At 45.7% G+C, this 14184-nt stretch overlaps 1 protein-coding gene across 2 annotated transcripts in view; it reads right to left on the bottom strand.

Moving 5' to 3' along the window:
- Positions 1–14184, bottom strand: part of SH2D4B (SH2 domain containing 4B) — an 84648-nt gene that overhangs the window by 10236 nt on the left and 60228 nt on the right. For both annotated transcript variants that reach the window (XM_006064758.4, XM_006064757.4), the window contains exon 6: positions 13366–13490. In XM_006064758.4, coding sequence (XP_006064820.4) covers positions 13366–13490 — 125 coding nt within the window. The remainder of the gene's footprint in view (positions 1–13365; positions 13491–14184) is intronic.

Genomic DNA, 14184 nt, shown 5'->3' with positions numbered 1-14184 from the left:
AACCAGAGAGAAAAGGCAGATTACCTACAAAGAATAAACAAATTGGTGGCTGACTTTTCAGTTGCAATAACAGAAGCCAGAGGACAACGGGTTAGTAATATTTTCAGGGTGCTGAGAAAAAAATAGTGGTGTTTAATGAAACTCTCTCAAGGTGAAAGGAAACGTAAAGGTATATTCAAAAAAAATTTGAGAGTTTGACTACTAAGAAAATTTTAAAGAATATATATCATTTAGAAGAAATATAATCCTAGACGGAGAATCTGAAATGCTAGAATAAATGATGAGTATGGCTACTTTAAGTCAATTTTTAAAATATATTACTTACAAAGTAACAATAATCATGGGTAATTTGAGGGTTTAAAAAAGATAGAACTAAATTACTGGATAATATCTTATCATTTGAGAGTAGGATGATTAGAATTTGTTTAGGAAGAGGTTAAAGATATATATTAACAAAGCATGCATGTGAAATCATCTGAATTAACCACTGAAAGACAGGCACTGAGAGTGGTATAACCTCCGAACAGCAGAAGTGGGAAGATGCAATGAGGAAAAAACAAATTATTTTTCAATGAAGTGTGAAACAAGCTAATAACTGAAAAATAAATACAGTGTAGTTCCATTTATATTAAACTGAAAAACTCACAAAGCTAAACACTCGTGTTTGGAGACCAAGATATAAACAATATATGAAGCAAAAAAATGATGGACAAAATACTCAGAATAGGGATCATATCTGATGAAAGGAAGAGGGATAATGGATGAGAAGAAGGCTGTGCAGGGGCCTCCAGTGACTTTATGCCTTGCTTTTCACCAGGGTCAGTGGCACAAGGAAGCAGAGCTGTAATCTGGCAGAAGCCCAGCGTACAGATGGAGGCCCTTGATGGGGACTAAGGGGAACAGAGTGTCGGACCTGACCTGACCTGCAGGTCCCACAGGTGCCCAAGGCTTCTCTGGGGGTTGGAGGCAATCTGACTCACTGCAATGCCCCCTGTGGGGCCTCTGCCCAGAAAAGACAGGGCCGAGGTCAGGGGATAGAGGCCCTTCAGGGCAGCAGCCCACTTCCCGTGGTTTCATCATGTGAGGGTGAGAAAGTGGGGAAGGCAGCAGGGAACATGTACATCAGCACAGCAAAGGAGTCCAGGATGACTTCAGGCCCCTGGCACCTGCACATCAATAGCATGGGTGGGAGTTTGCAGCCAAAACTCCCGTGAGGTGGGGCAGCTGCTGCTCCCCGCTCAGGTCTATTATTGCACCTCAGGCACAAATCCCCAAGCACTCTTCCTGACGCCTCCCCTAATCATCTCCCTGAATTCCTCTCAAACACCACCAAAACTCAGTGTTCACTATCAAAATAGTTGCTCCATCTGTACTAATTGACAGCAGCCCCGGGGAAGGACAGGCACTTTAAGCACACTTGCAAAAGACACTCTGCTCTCACGGACCCATAAATCCACACGTTAGCAAATCCTAAAGCAGACCCAGGATTCAGTTCCCATCCCCTCCACCACTTCCATACTGGTCCCTGAAATCATTAGCTCAAATTGAACCTGAATAACCAAACGAGCTCCTTTTATTTCTCTGTTAGGGCTTCTCCCCAAAAAGGGAGAAAGGCAGGCAGGCCAGACATGACATTTTACTTTTTATGGGTCTCAATTTATCTGACATGCATATTTCTTAAAGCTTTCACCAAAGTTACGCCTCACCGGCCAGCCAACAACACCTCCATTACCGCTCAGCTATTTCTCATTCATTTCTGTGACTTTCCTTTCTTATTGCCACACTTTCCAGACAATAACATTAAGGGGATTGGAATTATTAAGCTCTTCCTTCTCAACAGTTTCTCAGAGCATCCTGAAGCCACAGAGATTGTGATGAATGAGTTCCAATGCCTTCATTTTTTATAACTCCAAATGAAATTTAGCCACAGCTAAGTGCTGAGACAAGGGTTTCACTGAACAAGCTTCTTGGTTTCAGACGTATTATGCACAAAAGGCACCATTTCCTGCCATGACTGCCTGCCTGTTCCAAGCTGACATGCCAGGTTCAAATTATGGATGCCGCTATTCATGACAGGGTTGCAACCACCCAGCAAAATGACTTCTGAAACTGGCTACACAAGGATCTTGCGTAGCAATAACCTCAACTGGAAGTAAAAATTCATTATTTGATTCACGCCAGTCTCATTGACTGGATTGTGAGCTTCACTAGGACAGTTATTTTCCTCAATATGGTGGCCCTCCATTGGTCTTGCCCACTCAGGACCATCTGTGCTTCTTCTGGCAAGGGAATGGTGAGCTTCTTTTGGGGAGCCACACCTTCCCACTCAGTCTATCCAGTTGCAATGGGATGGACTCATCCCTACTCCAGGAGTGGTCATGTGACTCAAGCCTAGCCAATCAGAGAGCTCAACCATTTGGCCATGATGACTGGCTCAGGAGTGGGCATGTGACCACACCAGAGTCAACAAGGCAGAATATTGGGACTAATACTACAAATTATTTGAGAGAAAAGTATGTCCCCTCTTCAGCTATTTTTGAAACTAGGAGAACAAGTGCAGGCATGCTACCTCAGGCTGATGTATTGTTTGAGAATAAAAACAACACGGAGAGCAACAGAGCTGAGAGATGGAGAGAGGCCAGTTGCTGAAAACAAGCTCCCTGAATCAAGCAAAGCCTGAAGCTGGACGAGCCTCTTTTGAGTGTATCGGTTTGATAGCTTTCTGTCAATTGCAAGTGAATGTAAGTGTCACAAGGGGAAGGAAATTGTCAGTTTTGCTCACCACCATATGCCCTGTGCTTAGCACAGTGTCTCACATAAAATTGAAGCTTAATGTTAATAATCAACAAATGATTTAAATACCTTACACAGGAGCCTGCTCCCTAGTGCCCCTGCCCAGACAATTCAACAACCTCAAACTCTAACAAGTATTATTATTACCTCTTCCGGAGAATTGTGCAGGCTTCCCTGGTAGCTCAGCTGGTAAAGAATCCTTCTGTAATGCAGGAGACCTGGGTTCAATCCCTGGGTTGGGAAGATCTCCTGGAGGAGTGCATGGCAACCCACTGCAGTGTTCTTGCCTGGAGAATCCCCATAGACAGAGGAGCCTGGCAGGCTACAGTGCATGGGGTCACAAACAGTCAGATATGACTGAGTGACTAAGCACAGCACAGCACAGAGAATTGTGGAAGGGATAAATGAAATACTGGATGTTTGATGTTTACCAGACACAAAGCACAAAAGAAATTTTCACTAAATTACCAGTTAAAACATAAAAGCCAGTGTGATCCCACACATGAGGCAAACCAACCAAACCCCATGAATACAGACCAGTGTACACCTGAGGAATGGTACCAGATCAGGCAACACCTGCCCAGGGATGCCACCAATCCAAGTGGTACCTCTGAGCACCTCCAGATAGACATGGCCCCAAGCAGGGGGCAGGACCTGGAAGCAGATCAGGGACCCAGATCTTGGCCTCTCTCATACCCTCAGTTGCACATCCTCTTGCAAAGTCTAGACAACACGCATGGCAGTCCTGCCCCTGACCATCTCCCCACAAGTGCAGAGAAGACTGACACTCAGATGCCCTTTTGGAGAGAAGCAGGGAGTGGAGTGAGACAACCGCAATCCCAAAGCCTATTCTCCCCAAAATGACCAAGTTAACTAAAGATGACCACATTGAAAAGAATGACACTAAACGGAATGGATGAGAGTTCATTTTTTCCCTACCACCTAGAGGGGTAGAAGGGGTTGGTGATAACTTCATGAGATCAGAGAAATTATAGAAAAGTACACTGCATTTTCATTGTACATTTAAATAAGCTTGAAATGTGGCTGTACAAATGTTGGTAGCACTGTGAGCTCTGCATGGGGGCAGACAGTCTATTTGTGATTATTGCAGGAGGAAACACACGTTAATTGCAAGCCACGCTAGCCACATCGATCGCCTGCAGGAAGTGTTTCTAGGAGGCTGCAACCTAGAGCAGGCAACGCCCTCCTGCCCTGTGCACTCCTGGGGGCTGATGAGGAGGAGTGTGACCGCAACACATCAAAGCATCATCTCTATTTTAAATGAAAGCTGGAGGCAAATGGGGCTTCCCTGATGGCTCAGCAGTAAAAAATCTGTCTGCCAATGCAGGAGACACAGGAGACTTGGATTTGATCCCTGGGTTGGGATCAAACGTTCTCCCCTGGAGAAGGTAATGGCAACCCATTCCAGTATTCCTGCCTGGAGAATCCCATGGACAGAGGAGCCTGGCAGGCTATGGTCCATAGGGCCGCAAAGCTTCAAAGCAGCTGAGCATGCACTCACACAGGCAAATTGCTCTGACATGTGAATCTATAAAGAACTTATGGTGGATGAAACTGGAGCCGATTATACAGAGTGAAGTAAGCCAGAAAGAAAAACACCAATACAGTATACTAACACATATATATGGACTTTAGAAAGATGGTAACAATAACCCTATATGCGAGACAGCAAAAGAGACACAGATGTATAGAACAGTCTTTTGGACTCTGTGGGAGAGGGAGAGGGTGGGAAGATTTGGGAGAATGGCATTGAAACATGTATAATATCATATAAGAAATGAATTACCAGTCCAGGTTCGATGCAGGATACAGGATGCTTGAGGCTGGTGCACTGGGACGACCCAGAGGGATGGTACAGGGAGGGAGGTGGGAGGGGGGTTCAGGATGGGGAACACATGTACACCCGTGGCAGATTCATGTCGATGTATGACAAAACCAATACAATATTGTAAAGTAATTAGCCTCCAATTAAAATAAATAAATTTTAAAAAATAAGTAAATGAATGAAGATATTAGCTTAATGCAACACAAATATAATTTTAAATTTATGTGAAGAAAAATAAAATTATGATTTAAAAAAAATAAAGAACTTAATTACTAAACAAGGTAATTTGAGTATGACAGATGTTTAATACTTAAGCATAAGTATTATAAAAGTCATTTCCAGAAAGCTTCTCAACTACTGTAGCAACCAGACTTCATTCTCTAGCAAATGTCAAAGCCACCTTATTTGTTTCTAGATAAGCAGAGAAAGAAGAGCTCATGGTGGGAAGGTAGGGGAGAAAAGTCATGTGATCTGACCTAATCCCCATCACACTGGACAAGCCAGCCCTTCACTGTCTTGACTGAAGGGCCGTCTGGCCTCTGTTTACATATCTCAGCAGTCGGTGTGCTCAGGGTTCCTGGACATAGTTTATTCCATCTCAGGACAACTAACTGCTAAAAAAGATGGTCAGACTGAATCAAAGTCAGCACCCTGTGATTTTCAGAAGTGTTCCACTTCTTGAGGCCCCTGACCTAGAAGACATTAGTGATTGGAAGACAGCAGCTATGCCTCCCACCCCAAGGCTTCCGTCTCATGCCTGTCATCATAAAAATGTGAGGCCATGAAAAGGTTCTGGCTTGAGCTGGAGCCCTTCGTCCCAGGGCTGGGACAAGCTTGAGGCTGGGCATCTGTGGGAAACTAGACTACAGGTCCTGGGGCACGGAAAACCTAAAGGCAGTTTCCTGCGTCTAACCAATGATAGAAACTTCCCAGTGTCAGCAAATTAGGAAGAATCTCTTGCAACCACCAGAAATATGATGAGACCATCAGAAGTATATTAAATCAATAACAACAGAAATCACAGTATATTGTTACTCTGTGCTTTTATTTAATCCCAATAGAGAATAAAAAATCAGTTCTATCAAATCCGAGCCATCTAGATCCTCCGACATCTGTCCCTTTCCACACACTTTAGTTACCCACACCTGTGCATCACAAAACAATCTCAGCAAAGCATGGAAAATGAAAAAGTGTTAGGTAGACAAGACACAAAGGGCCTGAAATCAGAAACATGGAACTAGGGGAAAGGAAAGAGTTAAAATCTTGAGAACACCATTACAATCGAGGCTTTCCTAAAGCAAAAAATAATTCCACTCTTCTTTGTCATCTTTTTTTGAGACCTATAGCCAGTGCACAATTTAAAAAAATAAAGGAAGAAGGAAAAAGATTCCTTTATTTCTTAGTTGGAACAGCTTAAGCAAGAACTTATGAAGAAAGTAGGTCAACCGACCTACTTTTTTTCTTCTTTAGAAATGTTTGCATTTAGGATAAGAGTTGGTGGAAATTTTCCATTCCAAATTCTGCTCTGGAGAGGAAAATCAGTCATCTGACTTGACATGATGGATGGTAACATGCTAACCATCCCTTCCAAATGACCCATGTGTTATCCCTCACAGTTTCTTTAAAAAATTTCAAGATGGGTATCATATTCATAATGAAAGAAAATTCAGACTTACTTTTTTGTGGGGAAGGCTAAATACATCCCATCTTCCTTTTGTGAAGAGTTTGTTTGATGTTATCTTTTTCTTTACTTCCAAGTGACAGGAGCCGTGTACCCTAAGGGTATGAAGCCACCATTCACATGCTTCAAATCCTGATATGCATCTCCAAAGGCTACCGTGTTTATTTATTCCATATAACAAGTAGAAGCATTTATTGCAAGTTCTAAACACTTTATAAATATTATACACTTAATCTCCATAACACCACCATTACTTTCATGACCGCTGGTTTCTGCAGCTAGTTCTTGCTTCACATGGATTTGGTGCTCAGGTCTCACTACCCGCCCCACCCCTCCAATTCTGGCTGCCACCTCTCAACAGGTTCCAAAGTCTCACCATAGCTTCCTATCTTTCTATTGTTCTTGGGGGCTGAGGACAAAAGCCTCAGCTGGCTCACTCTCTCCTTCTCAGCCTCAGACACTCTAGCTTCCGAGATTGATCACAAAGACTGTACAAGGCATTCCCTGATTTCCCATCAAGCTAGGTTAGGAACTAGAGGCAGCTCTGCTCTGGAAAGTCCAAGGAATGAGAAGGGGTGAGATTTAAAATAAAGAACTCAAGGGGATTTCCCTGGTGGTTCAGTGGCTAAGAATTTGCCTTCTAATGCAGAGGACACACGTTCAATCCCTGGTCGGGGAACTATTAATAAGATGCCACCTGCCTCAGAGCAAATAACCCCAAGTGCCTCAACAAAGACCCAGTGCAGCCAAAAACTAAATAAAATAAAAGGACTCGAGCCATGCATGAAAGAAGTTCAAGTGAATACATAGTAAAGGGACTGTGAATCCAGAGGAGCACTTTTTTGCCCCAGTCTCCCTCCCTGGCCAGCTGTATATTCAAGGAGCCACCAGAATGGAGGAACAAAAACTGGGAGCCAGAGCCAATCCCAGCTCCCACATTTACTACTGGATAAAGAAGGGTGATTTCTCAAGCTTTTCTGGCCATCAGTGATGCTATCTGTAGAAGGCCAACCATGACTAACTCAAGAAGTTGAGAGTCTCTCTGAGACAGTGCACATCCAACCACTCTGCCAGGCAAACACACAAGACCTCATGGCAGCAGCCTGCCAGGAGGATCACCAACGGGTAGTACTGATCAGCCAGCCAAGCTCTTTCTGTTCCGTGCAGCTCGGAGAGGATGTGACCTCCCAGAGCATGCAGTTGGGGGAGTCCACATTGCCTCTCACCCTCTGCCTCTACAGGCACAATCCTTCCCACCTCCTTGGGGGGCTGCAGGACAGCCTGGTGTGTCTGCTCCCCCATCTCCCACAGGACTCCTGGAAGGGCCATCCAAGGAGGGGGTGTCCACTGCCTGAGCCTCAGTTTCTGGATGGAAAACAGTACTGGGAATAGAGACACAAATAAGAACAAAGAAGCTCAACAGTCATTTTTAGGAAGAAAACACCCTCACTCCTTAGCCCACAGACTCCCACCCAGGTGCCTGCTCTGTGGCTAACCCCACGCCCTGGCCAACCTTTCCCATGCTCCCAACAACCTGAGAAAACTTTGGAAGCTTGAGCGGCGAGTAAGACTGGTGGTCCTGGGGCAGTGCCAGCAGAATCACACTGCATACCAGACGCTGAGAACGGACATTCTTAAAGGCCCTCTGGTCACCCATCTCAAGAGTCCACTAGCCATCCCTCTGCCCAACAGTAGCTGCAACCATCTTTCTTCTATTGAAGTGAAATGTGTCTCTTTAGAACTCCCAGCCCCGAATCCACTTAACGATCTCCCTTTTCCAGATGGGACTCCAGAGATTGAGGACTGGTGGCTTTGTTCCCCCACCACACACACATTTGCAAGACAAACACCCCCCCCAAAAAATAATTACTAAAAATGACTGCTATAATTTCCATGTCCTTCCCCTGCTTCAAACACAATCAGATATGCTGTGGTTAAGAATAAGGTGGACAAAGGGCCTGAAGGGATGGACCCACCCTAGAACCCTGCAGCTCTGGGACCTTCAACAATCCTCTCCTCCACGTGTGTCCTGAAGACACAGCATGGGAAGGAAGGAAGCAGTGCCCATTCCACTTGGGAGCTCTGCTTTGCACAGAAAGCCAACCTCAACTGCTGGGTCCCTACAAGCTGCACCAACTACATGGATGGGGAGTGCCCTGCCCTGGTGGTTGTCAGAAAAAGTTAAGAGGTGAACACCCAACTTGAGTGCAGGACAGGCCATCAGGAGGCCCACTCCAGCACCCAAGCCCCAACTCCACTATTCACTGCACACCCACAGTCCCTGCCAAGCCCTCAGGGCAAGTCCTCTGGCAACAGCCGGTGGGTTGCTGCCATGACAATAAGCCATGAACCAGGTGTGACTGATTTTTAGAAGTAAAGCTCAGGAGGAGAAATGGGTTCTGACTAAGGCAGTATTTAGACAGAGGATATTCTTAATAGTTTCAGATACATGTTGAAGTCCAAAAATAGATATTTTTCCCCCAAAGCCAAGCTTACATGCAATAGCTTTTCTCATGAGTATTTTTATATAACCAGAAATATCTCTTAGAAACCCAGGAACATAACAATGAACACAGGAGAAAGGAGAAATGACTTAGCATTTTTTCTCTTTTTAACAGAGGAGACTTTTATCAAGAACCCCATGGTCCCAGTGGGAAGCCACCTCCTCCTCCCCTCCCGCTCTGTGCTCCAAGTCCACTTTCCCAGACTTTCTCTGGAGAAGAGGAGTCTCAGACTCCGGGAGGCATCAGCACCCACGTTCATGGGCTCATGGACAGAGCACATTTGTTGGCTTGATCTTCATACATATCCCATGGAGTCAATGTTATGGTCACGGAGGAGGAATTGAAAGGACACACCCAAGCTCACAGAGCTGCTAGGTTCTAGAGAGGACCCCAGATCTTCAGACTCCTGGTCCACATTGCTGTTTGGATTATGGTTCAACAACACAACCACATGTGTTTGACAGAAAGGAAGAAAATACAAAGTCACAAGAGTCTCTTTTTACACCTGAATTTTGCACCTAAAATTCAACTAAATTAATGATGACTGCTTACCCTGGGGAAAGAAAAAATTTACATGAGGATTGTGATCGATTGCATTATGGGCTCGAATTCTCCTCCCCTCCCTGTCTTCACACTCTTTGACACATGGCTTTGCAGTTCCTCACACGAAAGGAGCAGAGTATTTTTCCCACCTTCTCAACCCTGTGACACGCTGTGGCCAATGGCACGAGGTGGAAGTGATGGCATGCTGGTGTGGAGGCTAGACTTCAAGAGCCTGGCAGGCTGCCACTTGCTTTCTGGCTCCTGAGAAGGGCGTGCCCAGGCTGGCCTGCCGGTCCCAAGAGCAGCGAGAGCTACACAGAGCAGAGTCCCCCCACCCCAGTGATGATGCCCGGCCAAGACCAGCCAAGAGCAGAGCCTCAGCCAACCTGCAGCAGTGACTCCCTAACACTGACTGTGCGGCAGGAGGCTTCTTTTCTAGTACAGATTAGCAAGGCGGAGTCCCACTACAGATGCTATCAGTTCAGTTCAGTCGCTCAGTCGTGTCTGACTCTTTGCAACCCCATGAATCACAGCACGCCAGGCCTCCCTGTCCATCACCAACTCCCGGAGTTCACTCAGACTCACGTCCATCGAGTCAGTGATGCCATCCAGCCATCTCATCCTCTGTCGTCCCCTTCTCCTCCTGCCCCCAATCCCTCCCAGCATCAGAGTCTTTTCCAATGGGTCAACTCTTCGCATGAGGTGGCCAAAGTACTGGAGCTTCAGCTTTAGCATCATCCCTTCTAAAGAAATCCCAGGGCTGATCTCCTTCAGAATGGACTGGTTGGATCTCCTTGCAGTGCAAGGGACTCTCAAGAGTCTTCTCCAACACCACAGTTCAAAGGTTCTTTGGCACTCAGCTTTCTTCACAGTCCAACTCTCACATTCATATATGACCACTGGAAAAACCATAGCCTTGACTAGACAGAGCTTTGTTGGCAAAGTAATGTCTCTGCTTTTCAATATGCTATATAGGTTGGTCATAACTTATCTTCCAAGAAGTAAGCATCTTTTAATTTCATGGCTGCAGTCACCATCTGCAATGATTTTGGAGCCCAAAAAAATAAAGTTGGACACTGTTTCCACTGTTTCCCCATCTATTTCCCATGAAGTGATGGGACCAGATGCCATGATCTTCATTTTCTGAATGTTGAGTTTTAAGCCAACTTTTTCACTCTCCTCTTTTACCTTCATCAAGAGGCTTTTTAGTTCCTCTTCACTTTCTGCCATAAGGGTGGTGTCATCTGCATATCTGAGGTTATTGATATTTCTCCCGGCAATCTTGATTTCAGCTTGTGCTTCTTCCAGCCCAGTGTTTCTCATGATGTACTCTGCATAGAAGTTAAATAAGCAGGGTGACAATATACAGCCTTGACATACTCCTTTTCCTATTTGGAACCAGTCTGTTGTTCCATGTCCAGTCCTAACTGTTGCTTCCTGACCTGCATACAAATTTCTCAAGAGGCAGGTCAGGTGGTCTGGTATTCCCATCTCTTCCAGAATTTTCCACAGTTTATTGTGATCCACACAGTCAAAGGCTTTGGCATAGTCAATAATGCAGAAATAGATGTTTTTCTGGAACTCTCTTGCTTTTTCCATGATCCAGCGGATGTTGGCAATTTGGTCTCTGGTTCCTTTGCCTTTTCTAAAACCAGCTTGAACAATTGGAAGTTCATGGTTCACATATTGCTGAAGCCCGGCTTGGAGAATTTTGAGCATTACTTTACTAGCGTGTGAGATGAGTGCAATTGTGCGGTAGTTTGAGCATTCTTTGGCATTGCCTTTCTTTGGGATTGGAATAAAAACTGACCTTTTCCAGTCCTGTGGCCATTGCTGAGTTTTCCAAATTTGCTGGCAAATTGAGTGCAGCACTTCCACAGCATCATCTTTCAGGATTTGAAATAGCTCAACTGGAATTCCATCACCTTCACAAGCTTTGTTCGTAGTGATGCTTTCTAAGGCCCACTTGACTTCACATTCCAGGATGTCTGGCTCTAGGTCAGTGATCACATCATCGTGATAATCTGCGTCATGAAAATCTTTTTTATACAGTTCTTCTGTGTATTCTTGCCACCTCTTCTTAATATCTTCTGCTTCTGTTAGGTCCATACCATTTCTGTCCCTTATTGAGCTCATCTTTGCATGAAATGTTCCCTTGGTATCTCTAATTTTATTGAAGAGGTCTCTAGTCTTTCCCATTCTGTTGTTTTTCCTCTATTTCTTTGCACTGATCGCTGAGGAAGGCTTTCTTATCTCTTCTTGCTATTCTTTGGAACTCTGCATTCAGATGCTTATATCTTTCCTTTTCTCCTTTGCTTTTCGCTTCTCTTCTTTTCACAGCTATTTGTAAGGCCTCCCCAGACAGCCATTTTGCTTTTTTGCATTTCTTTTCCATGGGGATGGTCTTGATCTCTGTCTCCCGTACAATGTCATGAACCTCAGTCCATAGTTCATCAGGCACTCTATCTATCAGATCTAGTCCCTTAAATCTATTTCTAAAGATGCTATAGAGAATTGCTACAATGGGAAAGAAGTTGGACCATACCAGGACTTCCAGACTTTGGGATTTTAGGTGTAAGCATCAATAAAAAGCCTCTAGAGAAGGAAAAGGCAACCCACTCCAGTATTCTTGCCTGGAGAATGCCATGGACAGAGGAACCTGGCAGGCTACAGTCCGAAGCATCGCAAATAGTAGGACACAACTTAGCTGCTAAAAAACAACAACAAATCAAACCAAAAGTGTGGAAACCAACACGGGATTCCTCCCTTTTTCTGAGCAAAGGCAATTTATAAAAAAATAACCATTGCTTACTGTCACCATCAGTTCATAAGAGACAGGACATGTTAACACTAAAACTGAGGACAGGATATTATCTTTGAATATGACACAGTCCTTTCCAAGCAAAGATAGCTGGCCACCCTCCATATATGAGCCTTTTTCTTTCCTCCTGTCACAGATCAATGAAAACTTTGTCACTAAATAGCTCTGGTCCATGTATTAGCAACCTTTCTGCATGCTTTATGGTAGAACTGTCAGAAGAACACGGAATCAGTTGTGTGAATTGCAAGGGTTAAATCACGTTTCTGTTTGCTCTGTGACAATATAAAAATTACATTTTTAAAACTGGGATAAAAAATAGAGCTAAAGATAAATTTGAGGACTCTGCCATGCCTTCTCCATTGGCAGAGCAGCCAATGGCCCTGACAAACCCCCACCTCAACACTATGAGTCACACACTATGCAGGCGCCTAAGATGCTAGTTTTGTGCTTCCATGATTACAATAATGTACGAGTAAAAAGGAAAGCAGTGATCCCAAGGGAAGCTCTCCCAGGGGCTACAGGGACACATAACCAAGACAGAGGTTCCAGGCAGGGAATCCCTGGGACCAGCTCCAGGGACATACAGTGAGTTCACACATAAACATTGACTGTCTTCTTTCTGAGCCATAAGGACCCCCTCCATCCTGTTGGGTATATGGAGGCCCAGGAGAAGGAAGGGGGTCACAATGCCCAGAGAGCAATGCCTCTGCGGGGCCCTTGACGGCCAAGCAGGTTGTGAAGTGAGGGCCGTGCACAAGAGCCCTGTTCATCCCTTCCCAGCAGAGAGGGCAGTGCAGGTCCAGAGCCCTGGGGGCCTGCGGGCCCCAGGACGCCCTCATAGAGATGTTAAGCCGTGGTCTCTAACGGTCTCTGTGAAGGTCACTCAGTGTTCCAGCACATGCCATGGGGACATCAAAGCCTGTGCCTCGAGCTCAGCACATTCAGTGAGCACAGAAAGGGCAGACACCAGACCTCTCTCCACTGCCCTCTCCGCAGGTGCCCAGGAACACTGAGCCTTAGACCTGGGAGACGGCCAGTCTTTGTGGGGCCAGAGCAGAATTAGCAGAGTCTAACGTCCTCACTCCCCTGATTGTAGCAGTCCTTCAGACTCTGCCCCAACCCCAGAGGGAGGCTGAGATGTGGAAACCTGCCCCAGGGATCTGGAAAGTCAGCCTACCGTGGAACCAGGGGGCGATGGCTTTGGTGTTCCTCTCGAAGCCCGCTCGGCGAGGCAGCTGCTCCTCCTTAAACCAGCGGACTATGACTTCTCTGGAGACGGGGCGCAGGGGCCGTTCCCAGGTCCTGCTGAGACAGAGACCATGGAGTGTGGGAGAGTCACGAGGGAGGGGGCAGGGGCGGGGCAGGAAGGAGGGGCAGGGAGCCGGGAAGACCACTGTGAACAAGCCTGGTGCCCACACGCACGCTTGTGGAAAGGATTAAATAAATCCAAGTACTTGAGGGCTCTCTGCAGATTATAATGTACCAGCTGTTCGTATTTTTCCCCGAAAGAAAACTGTTATCACTTGCTTTGGGGGAATAAAGCCTACTAGTATAACATCGTAAAGCTACTATACGCCGATAAAAAAAATTTTTTAAAGGAGGGGGACTTTCCTGGCAGCCCAGTGGTTCAGTGGTTAAGACTCCATGCTTCCAATCCAGGAGTGGGGCGGGGTCCCTCAGGTTCTGTCCCTTGTATGGGAACTGGGATCCCGCCTGTTACCTGGTAAGGTCAACATTTCTTTTAATGTAAATAAAAAAGAAAAAGTCACATAAGTGCAAGCAGGAAATAGGACAGGAGGGGATGTCTGAGGGAGAGAAAAGGCCAGGGCATAAACAGCAGAATCTATGAAGAAGGATCCTAATGTAATACCAGCAAAATCATTATATGTGCGTGTCCTCCACCCTCCCCAAACCCCCACCAAAGAGGATGCTGGTTTTGCCTCTCCCAATCTCCCCGCCCATCGCCCCTGCCCCTGCCATCTAAGGGGACACCTGT

This window comes from Bubalus bubalis, chromosome 4, assembly GCF_019923935.1.
Source record: "Bubalus bubalis isolate 160015118507 breed Murrah chromosome 4, NDDB_SH_1, whole genome shotgun sequence".
NCBI classification, from domain to species: domain Eukaryota; kingdom Metazoa; phylum Chordata; class Mammalia; order Artiodactyla; family Bovidae; genus Bubalus; species Bubalus bubalis.
The sequence above is the reverse complement of the archived record's forward strand: the minus strand, read 5'-3'. Positions and strand labels throughout refer to the sequence as shown.